Source organism: Malus domestica, chromosome 09 (assembly GCF_042453785.1).
Source record: "Malus domestica chromosome 09, GDT2T_hap1".
In the NCBI taxonomy this organism is placed as follows: Eukaryota; Viridiplantae; Streptophyta; class Magnoliopsida; order Rosales; family Rosaceae; genus Malus; species Malus domestica.
The window spans coordinates 8,412,251-8,433,739 of NC_091669.1; the positions used below are offsets into that span (position 1 = coordinate 8,412,251).

A 21,489-nucleotide genomic window follows, 5' to 3' on the forward strand; every position below is an offset into this window, starting at 1 on the left:
AATCCAACTGTTACTTTTCTCGAAATCACGCGCGTCTTTCATGACGCAAATTTTCACATTTATCAAATCCAACAAAAGGAAATAGAAATTTAATAAACATGTCGTTTTTCCATTTTATGCATTGTATGTGGCCGTTACAGACCGTGATTTGATGGAGAGTTAACACGTTGAATGAATAAAACAGAGTCGTGCGTCACTACCTCTTGGCATCATGAATTTGAGTCATTGATCCGTGTCAACCATTCACCACATTTCGCTCATTGAAAGCACACACGTAGTTAAAAACACGAATTTTTCACAGTTCTCTAAATCTAGAAAAAGAAAACGCAAAACTAATAAAATCAGATCTCATCTGCCATTACAAAGGAAACTCCACATCTATCCAAATCCAACAATCAATATCAAATCAAAGCCTTCTAAAATCAACCATCATGATTTATTGAATTTCATTCTCCTCCAACTCATTCTCAATATCTATAGACGATAATATAATTTGTCACCTGGGCCAAGTACGCAATAAACAAAGATTCTTGTGCGATAATCAAAGTCATTAACCCACGTAATTACTCTGAATAAACGCAACCTCTAAGCCCGACACGTGGAGGGCACAAACGTCTTTTCATTACAGGAGAGCTATTTAATTATTCGTACACGAGGGGAAGAAACCTGCTTCTCTCGGGTTCACATTCAAAGATCCCCAACAGTTCCTTAGCCTTTTTGGGTAATTGAAAATTAATAAAAAGAAAAAAAAGCAAGCAAAAAAATAAAATAAAATAAAATCCGCAAAAATTCATATCAAATTCCAATTCAGACATTGTCACAGCCATAATTTTATTTAGTTTTTGGCAGAGATTGTTTTTCTCTCTCTGATTCTCAGTCCCTTTTTCTTATGCTCCAAAAAGCTTTTTGTTTTTCTTTCTATCTCTCCTCATGTTTTTTCAGTCTTTGATCAGCATCATCACGTTCACAGGCCTCCTCACAGCCCCTTAATTCTGATTTGGGCTTTGTTTTTCTGCAAATTTGTGGGATTTGGGAGGTGGGTTGCTGCGATTTTCCTCAGAAAGTTTGAAGCTTTTTGTATGACTTTGGTTGGTGAAGCTGAGAAGAAAAGCAGAGGAAAGCAACACAAAGGGCGGGTGCACGCAAACTCTGTGCTACCACCGATGCCGGACGCTCGGCAGGCTCAGAAGAATGCTATTCCGAATCAATCCGATGGCAACGTGGAAGGTATGACCTGTTTTTGGTGTACCCAGTTGGGAGTTTAACGATCTGATGATGGTTTTGTATTGGAATATTGTGTTTGTGAGATTTTGTCATCATGAAGGTGCAATGTGCTATGTGTGGATTTAGTTTGGGATTGTGTTGAGTTGTTTTGATTTTGTGTGTTTTGGTGATGTGTTGTTGTAATCATGGTTTTGGAGTGCTTTGATGGTAGGCTGGGCTGCAATGCATATTTGTGGCTTATCTGGGAATTCGTGTTTGTGAGAATAAGAATTCTTTTTATCTTCAGCTTTTTAAAAACTTTACCTTTTAATTTTCTGACATCGGGGTGTTTAGTTGGTAAGAACTGTGATGTCGGTGTTAGTCGAATTCGTATTGAATTTTTGAAGAATTTTGCTTTGTACTGAACTTTTCGATTTGTTTGGAACATTTTACCTTAAGAGTTTCCTTTTTGGTGTTCATGTTGCGCATCGATTCATCGATCCTGAGTTGTAGTTCTTTATTAGTATCTTGTTTTAGAAGTTGTAATCTTTTTTCTATTTTGGGTTAATGCTCTTGAGGAGTTTTGATAGATTTTGCAATGCAGAGTGAGGCTTTAACTTTGAAGATTTTATTTCCATATGTAATTTACACATCTATTTCTTGTATTCATTGCAGAGGCATTTTGGAGGTTGACAATCAATGACAATCAAGAACGGGGCGGTGTGGCTCAGGCAAACTTGTACCCTGATCGACCTGGTGAACCTGACTGCATATATTATCTGAGGACTGGTTTGTGTAGTTATGGAAGTAATTGTCGTTTTAATCACCCTAAATATGCTTCGCAGGTAATTATTTCTAATTGATGTGCATAGTTTTTATAGAGTGATTGCATTTTGATTAAGTGTTGTGAGGAGATTCATCGGTTGCTTCTACACAGCTTCCTTCTTTGTCTTTTGGCTCTAACTATACAGAGTTTCGTTCGAAGGGTATTAATGAACTAATCCTTTTAGTAAATTCTTATATCTGCAGGGTAATCAGTACAATGGAGAACTCCCTGAAAGAGTTGGACAACCTGACTGTGGGGTAAGATTTTCATTTAGTTCAGGTTGAGCTGAATGAGAAGCTTCTTTCTTACTCACTCTTCTCCGTCCTTTCCTTCTTTCGTCTGCTTCCTTTGTCGGTGTTTGCTATGTTTTATAAGATTAGAAGTTCTACGAATATGGATAAGATAGAAAATGGGGTATTCTTTTTGTTCATTGGATAAGCTTTTTTGAGTTGAGTTTATATATGTTTATTAGGTATACAAATTATGTAATTGGCGATTTGAACAATCATATGATTAGAACTAGCAAATCAACTGCTGATCCTTGTGGTCTGGGCTTGTGAAACAAGCAGAGCATTCGAGTGGTCAGTTGTTGCACAAGATTTAACCAAGTTAATGCTCTAAAAAAATGTAAATTATCCAAGTGCAGACTATTATTGAAACTGTTAGGTGCGAGAATCTGTAACTAGCTTGTTCTAAAGATTTTCCCATTATAGTAAGTTGTTTCCTACAACTCTCCACTGGTTGCATTCCTGGTGACTTCTCGGAATGAAGGAAGAAGTCAGTAGGAAAGGGACTGAGTAAATCATTTGTCAGTCCATCCAGGAAGACCCCAGATTTGTTTCCTGATTGGTTCTTGCACATGCTTTCCTTCCAACATGAGCTTCTTCAGAGACCTCATCTAATATTGTATAATGTTATGAGCTCGATCATTATTTTCTCTATATGGGTTGTATTTATTAAATTTCTTCACCATTAGTAGGCATAATTCTTTCTTTGATTAACATGGGTTTAAAAGATAAAACCTTTTTTTTTTCCTTTAGTTCCTTAAAATATCTGTGAGATGTTGGTTTCCATTGGATAAAAGAACTTTTTTTACTTGCAATAATATCGGTGTAAATGATCACAGCAAATATATAAATGCAAATAAAGGAATTGCTTATCCCTTAACTGTAAACCTGATAGACTTCCCTTTATGGCAAACATGTGTTGCAGTATTTTCTGAAGACAGGAACTTGCAAATATGGATCAACATGTAAATTCCATCATCCAAGAGACAGGCGTGGAGCTGGACCAGTCTTATTCAACGTTTTGGGACTCCCTATGCATCAGGTCCTTTCCTTTATGTTGTCCCTGAACTCCCTGATTGTTATTTAACTTGTCGCTAGACTTTCAATACAAGGGTTCTTCGTTTAACAAATTTTACATTGACCGTTTTCAGGAAGAAAAATCATGTCCTTATTACATGCGAACTGGATCGTGCAAGTTTGGACCTGCCTGCAAGTTTCATCATCCTCAGCCTCAGTCACTTGGCACTGTCTTACCTGCTTTTGGATCTGCGGGTTCAACAGTTGTGCCTTCTTCTGGTGTTCCTTATGTAGGTGGACTTTCTACATGGTCAATTCCAAGAGTGCCATATATATCAGGCCCGCGTTTACAAACTCCACAGTCTTACATGCCTGTTGTTCTTCCTCCCCAAGGCATTGTACCGGCCCATGGATGGAACACATATGTGGTCAGTCTATTATCTTTTTAATATAATAGAAGTTTTACATTACATTTATTATGTTCACAGTAATTGTTGTACATTTGCGAGGAACATGCTTTGTCACTTTTTTTGGGTCAAACAAGGAACATGTTTTGTCTGGTATATTAAGTTGTGTTAGAATTGGATATGGCCTTTTTTCTTTTTGTCTTTTTGAATAAGATTGTCCAAGTTTCAGCTTTGAAATTTATGATCTTGTTCAGTTGACACTGATGTGTTGATTAGTACGTAAAAGTCTTTAGTCTTTAAAGTACGTTGACTAGCCATCTGTCAAAAACAGTGGTATACCGTGATGCATTGTCCTCTTTGCTGCACCTTGCTTCTTGCTGTTTCTTTCGATCCCAAGCTATGAAGAACTTTTTCTTCTCATTAAAGTTACTTGCAGTCTAACATTGTCATGTTTTACATCTATACATCCTTTATCCGTAAGATTCGTTCTTTAAGTTGATATGGATGCTCGTTTATTGATTTCAGTTGATTTAGGGTGGACTAAAGGGGTTTTGGTGCATTACATGTTTGTTTGTGTTTAATTATGCTTTTATCTGTTTAATAGGGAAACCTGAGCCCTGTATCTTCCACTGGTATTCTTGGATCCAACCTCACATACAACTCTAGTACTCGTGGGGAGTCAGCTTCCAACGGGCAGGTTCACTTGTCAAGTCCATGTCTACCCCAGAGGCCTGATCAACCTGAATGCCGGTACTTTATGAACACTGGGACTTGCAAATATGGAATAGATTGCAAGTACCACCACCCAAAAGAAAGGATTGCAGAATCTGCTACAACCCCACTCGGGCTTCCCTCGAGACCTGTAAGTTCTGTGTCTAGTTCACAGCGATACCTACGTCAGTCAGTGCAATGTTCAGCTGAGTTCTTATAAACAATTAAGAGAACGCTTCAATGTTTCTTCTACCATTACTCCTTTTGTTCATTTAACGAGCCTCTTGTTAATGCTTGGGTATGTGCAGGGGCAACCTGTATGCTCATTCTACCTTATGTATGGAATCTGCAAGTACGGACCAACTTGCAGATTTGATCATCCCTACATGGAACAATCTGCTAGCTATAATTTCGGAATGCAGGCATTGCCCATGCTTGATTCATCTCTCATAAGTTATCCAAGAAGCTGGTCAGTGGCTAATGGACTAGAGACATCCCCCTCCATACCACCAAAATTCCCCAATGGAGTCAAAAAACCGGCGAGCAACAAATATGAAAACTCTGATACAAAGATTTCAGAAGATTCCCCGGAACAAGCGGGTTCTATGTCACCTTCTCCAACATCCTCAGAACCTGTACAAGACCAGTCTGGTTAAAACAAGCCAGATATTTTTGTTGTTTGGGGGGGGGGGGGGGGGTTGTATTTTGGATAGAGTCTGTGAATCTGCGGAGTGGCATTTAGGGTTCTTTGGAGATTGATTTGATGAGCTAAAAAACTTGGGGGAGGGAGGGGCAGGAAAGGCTTTTTCTTTTAGTGGTGAATAAAATGCAGGTGGAAAATTGTAAGTTTCCCTTTTTTGTTTTCTCACTATCTCCATCTTTCAAACTGTTTTTTGGTTTTCTTAAATTTGGATGATACAATTTTCCCCATTTTGGCTCACTGAATGATGCTTTATTTGGATGTGAAGAATATGTTGGTTTTGTGACCCATATTGCAAAATTCTTGTTAGATAGAACATTGCTCGACTCCTTACGTGTAAGGAGTAGATGCTCGTTGATTACAAAATATAGTCTGATTCGTTAATATTCACAAAAAGAGAATTTTCACACGTGTCACACTATAATTTGTTTGCAACGAGTAATTTCTTTAATTGCCTTTAAGATATGCATTAATTTGGATTGTATGGATGAATAGAAAATGCATAACAAACAGAATTGGACACTTGGATGGATATGGTCCTCGATGACATTGGGAGGTCTGTTAACGTGCGCTGGTGGCAACCCCAATCCAATCGAAAACGCTACGGAAGCCAAAAACCAAACAGGGCCACGGTGCGTTTCTAACTTTCTACGCACCCAAAGCTTATTTAGAAGCATTCCCCGCGTGATTGGTTTGTACTTTTGGTCCCCCACGGTGCGGAGTTTTTGATCGGGACGTTGTTTGGCTTCTTGTAGTCAATATTTTTAATGCAAATCACATGTGTAGTGAGTTTAAAATTTAGGCCAAATTGTTATTTGGTATTACGATATAATGATATTTTTTTTCATTTGTAAGTGAGAGGTCTTAGGTTCGATTCTCGCGCAGATGTGAATTTGAACCACATTATTATAGCTGATCCATTGTGAGGCTTTACCCATTCTTCAACCATTTAGTGTAGATAATATTGTTTGTTAAAAAAAAAAATTTAGGCCAATTTAGCAGGAGCTTCTGCTCTCCCCCAATAACAACTTGACAAGTGTCCAAAAAATTGAAAAATTAAAACTTGAACTGACAACACTAACACTTGTCAAGTTGTTATTGGATGAGAACAGGAGCTCGTGCCTTTTATTTTTTAAGCAGCCAAGGTTTGTTATTAGAAATTTCTTGTTCTTATTTTTTTTTAGTTTTCCACTTTTTACATGTACTTTCAGTTGGCCATTGATGGTACCAAGTGTAGTAATTAGTAAAGCTTGCAAGTTTGCAATCTTATTTACACGCATGAATTTTACCCAAGCATAACTATTATTTTACCAACACATAGTCGATTTGTTTAGAGGCACTTAATTTTCACTTAATTTAAAAATGTTTTAAGTTTAATTTTCACTTAATGCGTACTAGCAAGTCAATTTCACTATTTGAGCTATAAGTCCCTTTCTGACGAGACATTCATTGGTTACAAGTCGCCCTCTTGTTAAGGTCAAACAAACAAATTGGGCTTGACAAGGGTCAATAGCCCACCCCAGACAGAATCTTGTAAATCTTCTAAACTTTCGAGCCCAAGTCCTACTGGTTTTGCTTTTATCCCAAGCTATGGACTCTTTGGAATCCCATCTGATCTGACCAATAAAGTATCCAAACACACACAAAAATGCAACCAAAGAAGCAGCAGCTTCAAGCTTTTGCCTCCATTTTTCCCTCCCAGAAACTCCGCGGTGGGTATCCCTGGAATGCGCCATGCAGCGCCTTAGAAGCTCGGGGACCTTACTTTCGAGCTCTCAGGCCATAACCCGGTTGAGGAAGAAAGCTTTCAGATCATGGGCTGCCGTTCAGGACACTTATTTTTCGACAAAGGTGCTTGCTTTTCGATTTTCTTTCACATTTTTGTGGGTTTCTGAGAGTTTGAGGATGTGCGTTGGATTGATTTTTCATGGGTTGTGTTTAAGTTTGATGGGTTTTTTGTTTTTTTGGTGAATGCTTTTAGGATATATTTGAAGGCCATAAGGTTGTATTTACGGTTGGAACTTCTATTGCATCAGTCGCCACAGCATGGTTTGGTGAGTTCTTGTTTGGCAGCTCTTTAATTTCTCAATTCTGCATTGCTTTCTCCATGAGTGTTTGGTTATTATCATCCATTAATCTTCAAATTGATAAAGGGTATTTTACAACAAATTTATTGTGATGAATATGAGTTCAGCTAACTATATGGTAATTGGAGTGACATTTGGCACTCCACTTCAAGTGCAGGTTGAAATATTCGCAGACGGTGGATGCAGTATAATTTGTTTGAAATCTTGATTCAAGTTAAGGCATATATATGTAACCTGCAATTTGCTAACCTGTACTTTACCCTACAAACTCATTGCATTCCCATCTTAGTCCAATAAGTTGTAAGGTATAATGTGCAAATTTTGGAGCACATATATGTTTTGTAATCCGAATTAGAAGTTGGGGTAAACACGGACAATTTATTTTAAATGTACTGTAGGATGTAAATTTCAAAAACACAATCGTTCTAGTTCTAGATTTTGTGAGGTGCTAAACTTATGAAGTTATGATATAATCATTTGTGGTTTACGTTGCTCTTTGACTAAATTGTTCACTTCTAACTAAAGATTCGTTATAACATAAAGAATTTGGTTCACTAATGCATTAAGGTTCAAAAGTTTTGTTTTAACCTTATTACTATTGTCTCTCTCAGTAATATGTTAGAAAACATTTTCTTATCTAATAGACTAATACTCATCTGTTGTGGGTGCAGGATATACTTTACGTCACCTACATGAATCAAGAGTTGATCAAAGGCTCGAATCAATTGAAAAAGTGGTAAGCACAAAGTCTCATTGAAAGGAAAAGAAAACGACAATACTATTATCCATGTCTTGTATTCTTGTTTTCATCGCATTTATGTTAACGATTTTGACAGTGAGATGAGGCATCATGTGAGCAAGGGTCACTCAATTTTTCTAATTAAATTTTGGTTAATACTATTGCTGGTTAGATTAAGGCCCCTTCTAAATTATCTGTCGATGTTTGTTACAATTGGATAGCTGTTTCTGTTTTTGTGGCAGATGAAAAACAATCATAATCTTGAACAGTCGGAAATCAGAAATATCATGGATTCTGGAACTATTGGTCTTCCTTCATGCATAGCCACTGCAGGAACCACTTTAGTTATCGGGTTTGTACTTTTAAATTTTAATATCCATGTCCGAAATATAATTCCTGTTTTTCTGGTTATGAAACCACAAATATCAAACTGTTCATGCATTATACACTGACACCATTATAACTGAACTGCAGCTACACTTTGGGTTGGCGAGGTGGAAGGTGGTATGCAAATAGGAAGTTCAGAAGGGAGCAGATGAAATTGCTAGGGCAAATTAAACCGAAAAGGTGGCCACTGCTTAGGCGGATAGAACCTAAAGTGTGGCAATTTCAATTTCTCAGAAGACCGCTAACCAGACAGAGAACACAAGATAATCCTGTCAAAACATCAGAAAAGATAAGAGACACTTGTACCTCGCATAATTTGGAGGATCCTATCAATCTTGTTAGCAAGCAAGCATCATGATAGGTTTTGTTTGCTGAGAAATCCTGATGGAAAACAGATTGTTGATATAATTTTATACCAAGGTGGATTTTTGTACCGGTATTTATTGGAATGGGAAAATCGAATTATCATAATCGTATGAAGGAATTGGATTCATCGTTGTCTTTCTTATTGTGAATCATATGTCACTGAATCTAATTTTTTTCCTAGTTGTTGCACATGAAAAACTATTGGAGAAATGTGAGAGATGAGGAAAGAAACACTTTGCTTAAGAAACCATGGTATGTTAACAGCGAGTATGATACAGGTATCCATGGTATATGCAGAGAACGGATGCCTCGAATTGGAGAAAAACTTGTCTATCCTGGTTGTATACACTCGTTTTTTTGTGTCTTCTCATTGGAGAGACAAATAATTGGTGCATACAACTAGTACACCAAGGTTTTTCTCCGCGAAATAAACCGTTCGAGGTTTCTTACTCTGGTTGGCCAAACCGGAAAAAAGTGTTGGAGCTCTTGTTGGTTTGGTAGTTTACATCCATAAATGTACTACTTTCTGCGGCTCCATTGGCAGTACGCCTTCGTCTTTTACAAATTAGACAAAAGGAACAGTGACATGTCAACATGTCCATGTTTTGGTTTTACATACTTGGATTAGAGTTTGGATTTATCCAGGAAATTCTTGTTAAATTATGGAATCGTGGCAGGGACGAAATCTGAGGTTAATACATTTCTTAATTGTATTTACTTAGTGAAAAGTAGGACCCATCAGCATTAGATGCCTTAGTTGAACCTTAGTTTAATCATTAAGCAATTTGTATTAGGCTATTAGCTCATGTGAACACCCCAGTTCTGTTTTTATCTGGTTTTTTTCTGCACTTTAAAAATGCCGGAACATCAAAAGGTGATTTGTACCAGGAAACAATTATTAAACATATGAAGATGTTGGCTAATAAGATTTTAACCTTTATTATTGTAGTTGTTCTCTTCTGTGAGTCAGCAGTTGGAACCAGAACAAAGTTGTTCTCGGCTAATAATGTGCAGGATGCTGCTTCTGCATTCGCTCCGTCTCCCGGTGATGACGGAATCTGTGCAACAATGGTGGCAACACTAGGCTATGCTTGCGAAGAACACACGGTGGCATGCCTACATTTTTTTTCGCTCTTCTGTTTGTGAATAATTTTGAGTCACCGCAAACATTGACTGATGTGACTTGGTTGCATTTTTGGGTTGTGTAGGTGACAACACAAGATGGATATATTCTCGGCATGCAGAGAATTCCAGCGGGGAAGTCAGGGGGGCCGACGGGGAAGAGGGTACCGGTACTTCTGCAACACGGTCTTCTGATGGTCAGTAATTCTGTGCAGTTTTTTTCAGTAGGTTCAGTAAATTGGGAAAATGTAACACTTTGTTTATGTGGTATGTTGGGCAGGATGGGATAACATGGCTGCTGCTACCTCCAGGCCAATCTTTGGCATTCCTCTTAGCTGACAACGGGTATGAGGTGTGGATTGGAAACACCCGCGGAACCAAATACAGCCTCAGTCACACATCACTCAGTCCTGATGATCCAGTAACTACTCTCGCTCGCAAATTTTTGTTTGGTTGCATTTAACAACATGAAAATACTCAAAAAGCAAACACAATCACCATCTTGTATTTCACATTAGAGTCACTTTGCTCATTTTCAGGCTTATTGGGAATGGTCATGGGATGAACTCGTCGCTTATGATCTCCCGGCTACTTTCCAGTATGTGTGCGATCAAACCAGACAGAAAATTCATTATATTGGACATTCGCTGGTGAATTTCACAGACTCAGCAGCTTTCTTCTCTTCTGCAAACATTTTAAAAAGTATAGTAAACTTTTGGCAGAGTTTTAAAGTATAAACATAGCAAGCGACGGATTTATTTTGCAGGGAACATTGGTTGTTCTCGCTGCAATTTCCAAAGACCTGCAACTGAAGAACCTGAGATCAGCCGTCTTACTTAGCCCGATTGCTTATGCTGACCAGATGCCCTCACCCCTAGCAAGAGCTGTTGCTGAAAACTTTATTGCCGAAGTAAATAGAAATTCCTTTTTTTCTAGCTGTTTTAGTCTCCTAACAGAATTCAACTCTTTGACAACATATTATCTTCTCTTAACAGGCATTATACAATGCAGATTTAAGACAATTTAATCTGAAACGGTAACAATTCTTGTTCACTTGTTCCTTGTAATTCGCAATCTAGCATTCACCGAAAACTCCCAATTATAAGATCAGAACTTGCATGCTATTGTTTATTTCTGTTGCCTGAACTGAATAGGAAGGCAGCAGTCGAAGTTTTGAAGGCTGTCTGCCGGAAACCAGGCGTTGATTGCACCCATTGGTTGACTGCATTCACCGGTAATACATATGTTCCTAAGATTCTTACGACCATTTCAATCATTCTTCTATGTACTGACTTGGAAACTTTTGGAAAATGAAGGGAAAAATTGCTGCTTAAATTCTTCCATAGTAGATGTTCTTCTAGACCATGAGCCTCAGTCAACTTCAACCAAAAACTTGGTACATATGTCCCAGAGTAAGTTCTTAATTTCTCATTCACAAACCACCAGTACTTTGAATGCTACGAACTCCTTTGCGACGCTTAAATTGAAACCATAATAAATTAACTCGAATTCAATCCTGCGATTTCTCAACAGTGATAAGAGACGGAACAGTTGCAATGTTTGACTACCAGGAAGAGAACATGCAGCACTACGGGCAGCCCAATCCTCCCGTGTACAGCATGACAAGCATTCCAGATGACCTTCCTCTTTTCCTCAGTTACGGTGGGGCAGATGCCCTCTCTGACATCAAAGATGTGAAGCTGCTGCTGAAGAGCCTCAAAAACCATGATGGAGATAAGCTTGTGCTTCAGTATCTAGACGATTACGCTCATGTAGATTTTGTGATGGGTGAAACTGCTAAGCAAGATGTGTATGATCCTCTCATGGCTTTCCTTAGACTTCAATGAGAATATTTACTTGTGACAGAAGTAATGCCAATTCTTTTATGTTCTTTTCTTTTCCCTCATCATATTTCTCATTGACAACCCTGAGGGCAGAGTTGTATTTACCCATGCTGTGTACTCGATCTTCCTTTTACCAACAAAATTCGTATAATTACTACCATTTTTATGGTTCCATTGTACTTTTACCGTAGTTTGTCTAGATCAACACTCAATGCCTTGTTATCTATATATCTAGATTCTCTACATGGTTGCATGTTATTAAGGGAAATCGTGAATCGGAAAAGTCAGGAATATCAAAGAGAATGAGTGAATATATCGGATTAACTACTCCTATCCAATCTAATTCACGGGTAAAACCAAGGGAAGTTAAAATTCCAGAATAATTTAGATACTCATTCTTTGTAAGTAAACATCCCGTCACGGGACAGGGGTCACAGCTGCCTTGACTCCTCCTTTGCATCAATCCACATCTTGACTAGTAACAGTAATCCAGCCACGACATCTGCTTTGAAGAAGAATGGCTGTAATCTAGCCATGGAGTCATCTGTGAAGAAGATGATTTCGCCATGGTTTCAGAATCACATGAAATCAGCCCTTTTACTGAACGAAGTGAGTAATGTAGGTTACAAAGACGCCGACGAAGGAGGAGTGAAGGTGGATGACTGCACTTGCAACAATTTCGTGAGCATTTTTTCCTTGATTCACGAAGGTGCTACCTTCTTTCTTAAAGTATAAGAAATCCGCAACCCGTAGTAGGGGCATCCCTGTCTTCCATCTCAAAGACTTCACCCACGTCACTAATAACAGATTGGAATCTTCTCATCAGAACCAGTAATTGTAATGTCATCCTTAGACTTGCATCTGCTAAATCCAATGACGGGAAAGGTTACTTAGTGCAAGGCACGGAGGTTCTGAAAGAAGTGCAGTTTCGTACCCTAAAAAATACTTGTAAAAGGACGTTGGCCGTAGGGGACCCCAAGCAACAAATATTTCACCCATTTAGAAACACTACTACTATAAACTGGTCGGAAAATGTAAGTTTGTGGGTTACTATTACGTTTTCATGACCGATTCCAATGTGGGTGTACTTTGCCAAAGACGGCAAGTACTGTGCTCACTCACCTTTCTTATTTTTTTCGTTTACTTTATATTAACTTGTTATTTATATTGTTTTATAAGATGCGAGCAAAAATAAAGGTAGGGAAGTGGACATACCAACACTCTTTATTGACAGTTTTCTTGCGCGTTGACAAGGAAATGAGAGTTGTATCCCAAATTAATAAATCATAATTTACGGACTTAACTACAAATTTACAATACATAGATTTACTTAATAATTAATATATGATAAATGTATTAAGTAAATACATGAACTGTAGCGAGTCCCTACATTTACATGTACAAATGAAACGTAGAAATTGCATTTATTAGGAATTACATACATTAACTATTTTTTAGGAAAATCTGTCAAAGTCTGACCAGAGACCAGTGACCAGTTGAGGTTTGGAGGTCAACTCTTATGAAATATTACTTTCATGAGAAATCATCATAAATATTTCTTTTAATTAATGGCTTCATCCGTTTTGTTATGGATTTGTTCACTATAAAAAGCAAACCCTGATTTTGTTGCACTTAGAAACTACACAACTCAGCTCCAAATGGCCAACTCTTTCAGCATTCTGCTTCTTGTAGCTCTACTTTGTGTTTCAGCTGCAAGAACTAAGCCGCAATCAATCGGCAACGTCGACGGCGGCATTTGCAAATCGCTGGTGGAGACACAAGGCTACCCTTGCCAAGAACATAAAGTAATGATCAAGTGTCAAAATTTCCAGCCTTTCTTTTGTGGGTTTTATACATCACTCTTTCGCATTAACTAATTAAATTTTGTTCATCTTTCGCCGTGGTAATTTCGAAGGTAACAACAGAAGATGATTACATCCTTGGTTTGCAAAGGATTCCAGCCGGGAAGTCTGCTGGTAATGAGACAGCAGCTAAGCTGCCTGTTTTGTTACACCACGGGATCCTTATGGTAAATTTATACCTACTTTAGCACCTTATATTTGACCATGCATACACATTTACGTGACGTAGCGTACAAACGAATTAAGAAACAATTATGTTTTTGTAATTAACAGGATGCTTCAGCATGGCTACTCAATTCGCCGGACAAAGCTTTGGCGTTTATCTTGGCAGACAATGGTTTCGATGTATGGCTTGCCAACAGTCGTGGCACAGTCTCCAGCCGTGGACACAAAACACTTACTCCGCTTTATCCGGTTCGCTTTGCCTTCTCAAATGCTGATTACATCATGCCATTTGCAGATCATAACCTTAATTAAACTAAAAGTATGTATTTTCTTCTAATAATGTAGGCTTACTGGGACTGGTCATGGGATCAATTGGCTGCTTATGATCTTCCTGCATTGTTTGCGTATGTAAACAATCAAACAGGACAGAAATTACACTATGTTGGGCATTCATTGGTAAATAATTTGTACTTCGTTCATAATTTATAGTTTTAGAAAAAATTTCGACACACAGAAAATCGATGACTGAGACTTGGAAGTATTGAATCATAGGGAACTTTAACTCCCCTAGCTGCCTTCTCCCAAGGAAAACTGGTAAACATGCTAAGATCAGCTGCATTGCTTGCCCCAATTGCTTATCTTGGTCAGATGCGCTCACCCTTTGCACGAACTGCTGTCGATGCGTTCTTAGCTCAAGTAACACAATTCAATGAACATTTTGGTTTTTCATGTATGGATTTCTAAATTCAATGTGATGAACATAGAAAACTGACCAAAATTTTATATATTTTCTTTACCAGGGACCGGCTTTCTTCTTTTCCTTTGAATTTCCGAACAGGTGAGATTGCAGCTCAAATAATTTGTAAAGAAAAATGCAGACTATACACTGAGTTAAATTCAATCTGGCACAAAAAAGTATGGGAAGATTTTAAGTATGTCTTGTAATTTTTTCATTGTATATAAATGAAGAGGAATTCTTGTGCTTCAAGTAACAATTTATTCATAGCAAAACGAAATTTTTTGGTTGAAATTTTAATCCATTTTATTCTTGATCGCTCATTTTATACTTGGATAACAAGTTTTATCTGATGTCATTGAAATCCCAATAGGCAGGTGCAGCAAATTCTGCAGTATATCTGCGCAAGACCGGGCAGTGGCTGCTCCAACTACCTCACAGCTACAACAGGTAGTGACAATATGTTATAGAGAAACTTACCCACATCAAGGATGCCCGTTGCATGAAAGTCCTTTTCACAATGTTAGTCTTTGTCATTTACCCTTCTAACTTGAAATTTGTTATAGGGCCAAATTGCTGCCTCGGTTCTTCAAGCATAAATCTTTTTCTTCAACATACGCCCCAGTCCACTTCGATAAAGAATGCTATGCATCTGTTTCAGAGTAAGTCTCTTTCAATTCCGGGTTCAGTAATGGTGAATTGTAACTGCTAAGTGTCTGAAGTATGAAAGAAAGCCATTTAGAATGGGCATGTTACCGTAACTGTATCCCAAGCTGATCAAACACTGTCATGATGCAACCCTGTGAAGTCGTTCTCCCAAAGTAAAATAGGAAAAAAAAAACTAGTATTCGTTTTGAAACTTTTAGTTCGTATATATCCCCTCTTGTTAAATTCAATACTAACAAACTTTCAAATTTTTTGTTTCTTGTTGATGCTGGAAAGTGGTCACAAAGGGAAACATAGCAATGTACGATTATGTTTTTCCAGCAATAAACATTCAGCACTACAATCAGCCTACTCCTCCTGTGTACAACATGGAAAACATCCCGAAAGACGTTCCTCTATTCCTAAGCTATGGAGGGAGAGACCCGCTTTCGAACGTGCTTGATGTGAAGTATTTGCTGGACAACCTCAGAGATCATGACAAGGACAAGCTTGTGGCACAATATACAGCGGAGTACGCTCATATGGATTTTCTTATGGCTGAGAATGCCAACCAAGTTGTGTATGCTCCCCTACTGGATTTCTTCAAGCTCCATTGAGACTTTAGCCACTTTTGTAATTCTTTTTTCTTGCAATTGTTAAACTTTAGAAGGCTTTTTTTTTCTTGGTTTCTTTCACTCTCATTGTAGTAACTTGATTTTTCATCTTAGAATAAAGTAGAGAAAATTGATACCTAACTTGCCTGATCCAACATTTTGCAGTCAACTTTGTCAATTTAAGCACCCGTAGAATATCAGACGCTTTCCTTCCCCGAAAATTATACCCGTTTCCTGCCAATTGTAAATGTTGGAGGCCGTTTCCCCTCCAAGAGTTGGTGTAACATAAGCCTATACATAAAAATAATGGGAAGTGATATTCACACATCATTTTCGCTTCTCGCACACCTCTCTTTAGTTTTGATCATCGGATTGAATAAGTCAAACGAAATCGACAGTTGAGATTAAATTAATATTGGTGTGCGAGAAGTTAAAGGAAGTATGTGAAAATCACTTCCCAAACAAACACTAATACTGACTAAAAGAATATTGGTCAAAATATCAAGAGTTTAAACTATTCAACTCCAAATCCAATAGACAGGGATAAAGCGTGACCAAAAGAAAACACATTTTAGTTTCATTGCAAACCGCTTATTTGTTATCATTATCTATAAACGCCAATTTTTAGTTGCCTGAAAATTTTGTGTTGTTGAAATGATGGTCATTTCTTGACGTGACATAGATTTTCTTTTTGTTTTGGCATATGCTAGTTGATTCATTATGTCTGACGCAATCATCTCATGGCATTCACAAAAGCTTAGAAACCATCAAACCGCCATGTATGTTAACATTTTAGACGTCATAGTACGGGGGAACGACATTATTGATATATCATGGACCTGAGATATAGTTTCAATAGATAAGTGTTATAATATGAGTACATTAATTAGTAACACCAAGTGATGGAATACTAGTCTGTTACGTTTGTTTGGTTGTCGTATATGAAATCCAATAGACAGGGATAAAGCGTGACCAAAAGAAAACCACATATTTTAGTTTCATTGCAAACTGCTTATTTATTATCATTATGTATAAACGTCAATTTTTAGTTGCCTGAAATTTTGTGTTATTGAAATGATGGTCATTTCTTGACGTGACATAGATTTTCTTTTTGTTTTGGCATATGCTAGTTGATTCATTATGTATGACGCAATCAGCTCATGGCATTCACAAAAGCTTAGAAACCATCAAACCGCCATGTATGTTAACATTTTAGATGTAGTACGGGGGAACGAAATTATTGATATATCATGGACCTGAGATATAGTTTCAATAGATAAGTGTTATAATATGAGTAGATTAATTAGTAACACCAAGTGATGGAATACTAGTCTGTTACATTTGTTTGGTTGTCGTATATGCATTTGTCTACTATAAATAACAAAACCTGTGAAAATTATTGCACTCACAGACACCTTAACTTCAAATGGAAAATCCTTCGACCATTATACTTGTTGTGGCTCTACTTTGGGTTTCAATAGTTGCAGCAACAAGAACTAAGCTGCAATCCATCGAAAATGTCGATGGCGGCATTTGCAAATCAATGTTGGAGACACAGGGCTATACTTGCCAAGAACATAAAGTAAGCATCAGAAAGTGCATGCCTTTCATTTTCAGCTTATGTCATGTGAAAAAGATCTTTTTTTTTTATTCTGTTTTTTTCATGAAATTTATGATGAGTTTCAGGTAACAACAGAAGACGGTCACATCCTCGGCTTGCAGAGAATTCCCAAGGGACGGTCTGGTGAAGAGACACCAAACAAGAAGCCTGTTCTGTTACAACATGGGCTCTTAATGGTTTTCACCTAAGCACCATATCTGTGAGCATGCATATACATACACAAACACATGTGGAAGACAAACATGCATGAACTAATTAAAGAACAACTGTGTGTGAACAAAACAGGATGCTTCAGCATGGCTACTCAATCCGCCGGATCAAGCTTTGGCATTTATCTTGGCTGACAATGGGTTTGATGTATGGCTTGCTAACACTCGCGGGACAAAGTCTAGTCGTGGACACACATCACTTACTCCTAATGATCCGGTTAGCGTTGCCTTGTCAAATGTTGATTACATCATGCCATCTGCAGATCATAATCTTTTACTGAAACATATCTGTTGAATCTTCTATAACGTGTAGGCTTACTGGGACTGGTCATGGGATGAATTAGCTGCTTATGATCTTCCGGCTTTATTTAAGTATGTGAACAATCAAACAGGGCAGAATTTACACTATGTTGGGCATTCCTTGGTAAATATTCACCTAATTTGCTCATATCTAAAGTTGGACAATATTAGCGTCCACTCCATGGGTACACCTCTTTGTCCACTCAGTTGTGATTAACATATTTTAACCATACGAATTTCATAGGGAACTCTGACTGCCCTCGCTGCTTTCTCCCAAGAAAAACTGTTGAACTTGCTAAGATCGGCTGCTTTGCTTACCCCAATAGCTTACCTGGGTCAGATGTCCTCGCTGTTTATAAGGATTCTTATGGACTTATTTTTATCAGAAGTAACACAACTCAGTGACTACTCTTTTGTTTCAAAAATATGAATTTTAGAACTTCACTGTTGCAAATATGGAATTAACTGACTAAGCTGTTGTCTTTTATTTTTTTTATTTTACAGAAACTAAAATTGTTGGGTTTGCATGAAGTTCCAAACGGGTGAGATAGCAACTTAAGCAGTTTTGCTTCAGTCGTAATAAAGACACAAGCATAAAGACAATAGCATAAAGTAGATTAAACTTGGTAAAAGAAATTTAGATATTTTGTTTAACAAATGGCACATTTCTGAAAAATGACATCTATAACAGTTTTTTGTTCTCAAAATCTCAACAGTGAGACACAAGAACTTGTGGAGTTTATCTGCAAAACACCAGGCGTTGACTGCTCGGACTTATTGGCAACTATCACAGGTTGAGAGGCCAAAAATCATTTAAACTGTTATGCAGGGCCTTAGTTTCACGACGCATGGGATTCACAATCTCAATAGTAACAATGTTAGGGTTCTTCATTCACACTGAATATGAATTAGTTTTTTGCAACCCATATACAGGCCCAAATTGCTGCCTCAGTTCTGCAAGCAAGGCTGCTTTATTTAAGAACTTCCCCCAGTCTACGGCGACAAAGAACATGATACATCTGTCTCAGAGTGAGTCTCATTCATTTCTAGGTTTATCAGTTAATAGCAAGTTATATAAGTTGTGATATTTGAATTATGGAACACTAAGTTCCCAGAAGTCCTATCTAATCAACAAATTAATCCTTACAATTTTAATGTTTGGTCATATCGGTTTATGGATTTTGGATAGTGGTCAGGATGGGAACCCTAGAAATGTACGATTATGGTAACGAAGACACGAACATGGAACACTACAAGCAGCCTACTCCTCCTGTGTACAACATGGCAAACATTCCGAAAGACGTTCCTCTTTTCCTCAGCTACGGGGGGAGAGATGCGCTTTCTGACGTTAATGACGTGGGGCTTCTGCTTGACAAACTCAAAGATCATGACAAGGACAAGCTTGTGGTAGAGTACATAGAGGATTATGCTCATATGGATTTTATTATGAGTGTGAATGCCAATCAACTTGTGTATGATCCTCTACTGGCCTTCTTCAAGCTCCATTAATGTCATGTTTACTATGTAAAAATGAGTAAATATTTAAAAAGGGAATGTAGAGATTATGTATTAGGAGTCCTTTATTAGGAAGGATATATGTTTGTGTCCTTTATTATTTCCTTATGGAACAAGGATTGTATATGTATATATTTCAATTATGTAATACAATAAAAATTACTATGTAAAATTCTATTTGGCATCTGAGCCTGGTTCCGCTGTTGTGCTCGGCCTACGTGTTCCTGTGCTGCTTCTTGTAGAAATCAATTAGGCCGTGTTCTATTGGAATTGCAGCAGTGTGGTCTTGCTGCTGCCGTGCGAATTGCTGTGAAGGCTGTTTGTCGAACACTATGGGTGCTGTGAAGGTTGTTTCTGTAAGTCAAGATGACGAGTATGGGAGACAACTCAAATTTGAAGTTGGAAGGTGGTTCCTGCACACCAACCAACAATCTGGTATTGAACCCTGTTGTCATCCAGAATGATGCGTTCGCCGTACCACTGTGAAACTAAATGGATCAAACTATCATTTTTGGTCCAAGGTATTGGCGATGCACATCGCCGGACGTGGTAAAAAAGGCTTCGTTACAGGGAGTATCAAAGAACTTGGCTAGGATAGTGCTGAGTATGAGACGTGAGAGACATGGAATGCAATAGTAAAAAGATGGTTGATCAATTCTATGGAGCCTACTATCACGGGATTTTTCATTCACCGTTGTACAACTAAAGAAGTATGGAAAGAAGTGGCTCGAACATATTATGATGGTTCGGATATTTCTCAGATTTATGAGTTAAAGGTAAAATCGTTTCGACTTCGTCAAGAATGTCGTCTTGTTGATGTGTATTATGTTGACCTTAATTCCGTTTGGCAAGAGTTAGATCAACGGAGACCAATCAAGATGGAATGTGCTATTGATCTCAAGACACTTCGTGAAGAAATCCAAATAGATCGTGTTTATGTGTTTTTGGCCGGTTTGGATGATATTTTTGATAAGGTACGTAGTCATATTATATGACCTCAACCCTTACCATCTGTCGATGAGGTGTTTTCTATTGTTAGGCATGAAGCACAATGGCATGCCACTATGATGGGTGGGAGTAACATAAATAGCCAAGGGACACAGTCGGCAGCTATGATGTCTTGGCCACCTGCATCCTTTCATCAAGCTAATTCTTCTAATATGTCTTTGAATTCTCGTCCTGTTACCCAAGTAAACAAAGATGATTTGAAGTGTACCTTTCTGTGGTCAAACCCGTCATACTGAAGATACATGTTTTACCAAGCATGGGGTGCCTGAGTGGTTTCCAGAATTGAAGAAACGATTGTGTGCCAAGGAACGTGGGACTGTGAGAACTAGTGGAGGCCATGCCTCCCTTTCTGCTGCCACACCGACAGCTAAGGAGGCCGAGCCTAACTTTGGTGATTCGAGTTAAAATTTATTGACTTGTACTACTCATGGTGATTCATCATCCAACACAAGTACTATGAGGCGTGTTCTTTTAGCCCCCGATACTGAGCTTCATACATGTTGGATTTTGGACTCTGGTGCAACAGATCATATGACATATGATAAAAATATGTTTCAATATATGATAACATCTCACAGGAAAAGTATAGCAAGTGCCAACGGCACCCTTGCACTCGTGGTTGGCGCTGGCACTGTGCATGCATCTCACCCCATCTCTTCCATTACATTGTTGCTTACTTGTTCCATCTTTATCACATCATTTATTATCGATACCACAGGTTATTGAACAATTGGATTATGTTATTCTAATGTATCCGTCGTTTTGTCTACTTCAAGATATTCAGACCAAGGAGATAATTGGTCATGGCACTAAGAGAGAGGGGTTGTTGTCACACCACGATCCCGACATACGTTCAGGATCGACATGTGATGTCACCAAAAATCCGTATTTAACATACCCCGCCTCCGGGATATGGGCAAATCACAACTCAAGAATTAAATCGCATAGTAATTTTTCGTATGCTTTATAGCTGCATCTAACCTTCTCGTTAGACTACATACGTACCCTAAACAGGGATCAAGCCATTCATAGTTTGCCATTCACTACACTCGAACATTCATCACATAAACCACTATGTCTCAACATAATACCACAATTCAGGCATGCAACATCTCAAG

The 21,489-nt window shown here is 38.1% G+C and overlaps 5 protein-coding genes and 1 long non-coding RNA gene across 7 annotated transcripts; all 6 read left to right on the top strand.

The window, feature by feature from the left end:
- The first annotated feature begins 666 nt into the window (after positions 1–666).
- Positions 667–5,441, top strand: LOC103442665 (zinc finger CCCH domain-containing protein 3). The gene is made up of 7 exons (XM_008381473.4): positions 667–1,227; positions 1,879–2,048; positions 2,233–2,286; positions 3,242–3,358; positions 3,468–3,761; positions 4,345–4,602; positions 4,760–5,441. The coding sequence occupies exons 1-7, from the start codon at positions 1,080–1,082 to the stop codon at positions 5,105–5,107; spliced, it is 1,389 nt and encodes a 462-aa protein (XP_008379695.1). The 5' UTR covers positions 667–1,079; the 3' UTR covers positions 5,108–5,441.
- Positions 5,442–6,776: 1,335 nt separating this feature from the next.
- Positions 6,777–8,857, top strand: LOC114826952 (uncharacterized). The gene is made up of 5 exons (XM_029108004.2): positions 6,777–7,002; positions 7,133–7,205; positions 7,910–7,974; positions 8,220–8,329; positions 8,452–8,857. Exons 1-5 carry the CDS (start codon positions 6,886–6,888, stop codon positions 8,720–8,722), a joined length of 636 nt encoding a protein of 211 aa, XP_028963837.2. The 5' UTR covers positions 6,777–6,885; the 3' UTR covers positions 8,723–8,857.
- On the top strand, positions 8,785–11,856 carry LOC103442938 (triacylglycerol lipase 2-like). Its single transcript, XM_008381722.4, has 9 exons — positions 8,785–9,837; positions 9,939–10,049; positions 10,133–10,273; positions 10,392–10,502; positions 10,619–10,762; positions 10,848–10,888; positions 11,007–11,086; positions 11,169–11,264; positions 11,386–11,856. The coding sequence occupies exons 1-9, from the start codon at positions 9,637–9,639 to the stop codon at positions 11,697–11,699; spliced, it is 1,239 nt and encodes a 412-aa protein (XP_008379944.3). The 5' UTR covers positions 8,785–9,636; the 3' UTR covers positions 11,700–11,856.
- A 374-nt stretch (positions 11,857–12,230) lies between these two features.
- LOC103442939 (triacylglycerol lipase 2-like) lies at positions 12,231–14,565 on the top strand. The gene is made up of 7 exons (XM_029108752.2): positions 12,231–12,405; positions 13,407–13,501; positions 13,612–13,725; positions 13,832–13,972; positions 14,069–14,179; positions 14,276–14,419; positions 14,524–14,565. The coding sequence occupies exons 1-7, from the start codon at positions 12,231–12,233 to the stop codon at positions 14,563–14,565; spliced, it is 822 nt and encodes a 273-aa protein (XP_028964585.2).
- A 322-nt stretch (positions 14,566–14,887) lies between these two features.
- LOC139188227 (uncharacterized) lies at positions 14,888–15,859 on the top strand. The gene is made up of 2 exons (XR_011571527.1): positions 14,888–15,121; positions 15,402–15,859. It is a non-coding gene; the product is annotated as an uncharacterized lncRNA (long non-coding RNA).
- A 1,038-nt stretch (positions 15,860–16,897) lies between these two features.
- LOC103405025 (triacylglycerol lipase 2-like) lies at positions 16,898–19,547 on the top strand. 2 transcript variants are annotated; one of them, XM_070805553.1, is made up of 9 exons: positions 16,898–17,300; positions 17,405–17,515; positions 17,625–17,765; positions 17,862–17,972; positions 18,093–18,236; positions 18,353–18,390; positions 18,565–18,641; positions 18,782–18,877; positions 19,038–19,547. In XM_070805553.1, exons 1-9 carry the CDS (start codon positions 17,145–17,147, stop codon positions 19,355–19,357), a joined length of 1,194 nt encoding a protein of 397 aa, XP_070661654.1. In that variant the 5' UTR covers positions 16,898–17,144; the 3' UTR covers positions 19,358–19,547. The 2 variants fall into 2 exon arrangements, with proteins under 2 accessions (XP_070661654.1, XP_070661655.1); XM_070805554.1 differs by having other exon boundaries at positions 17,100–17,300; positions 19,045–19,547.
- The last annotated feature ends 1,942 nt before the right edge of the window (positions 19,548–21,489 follow it).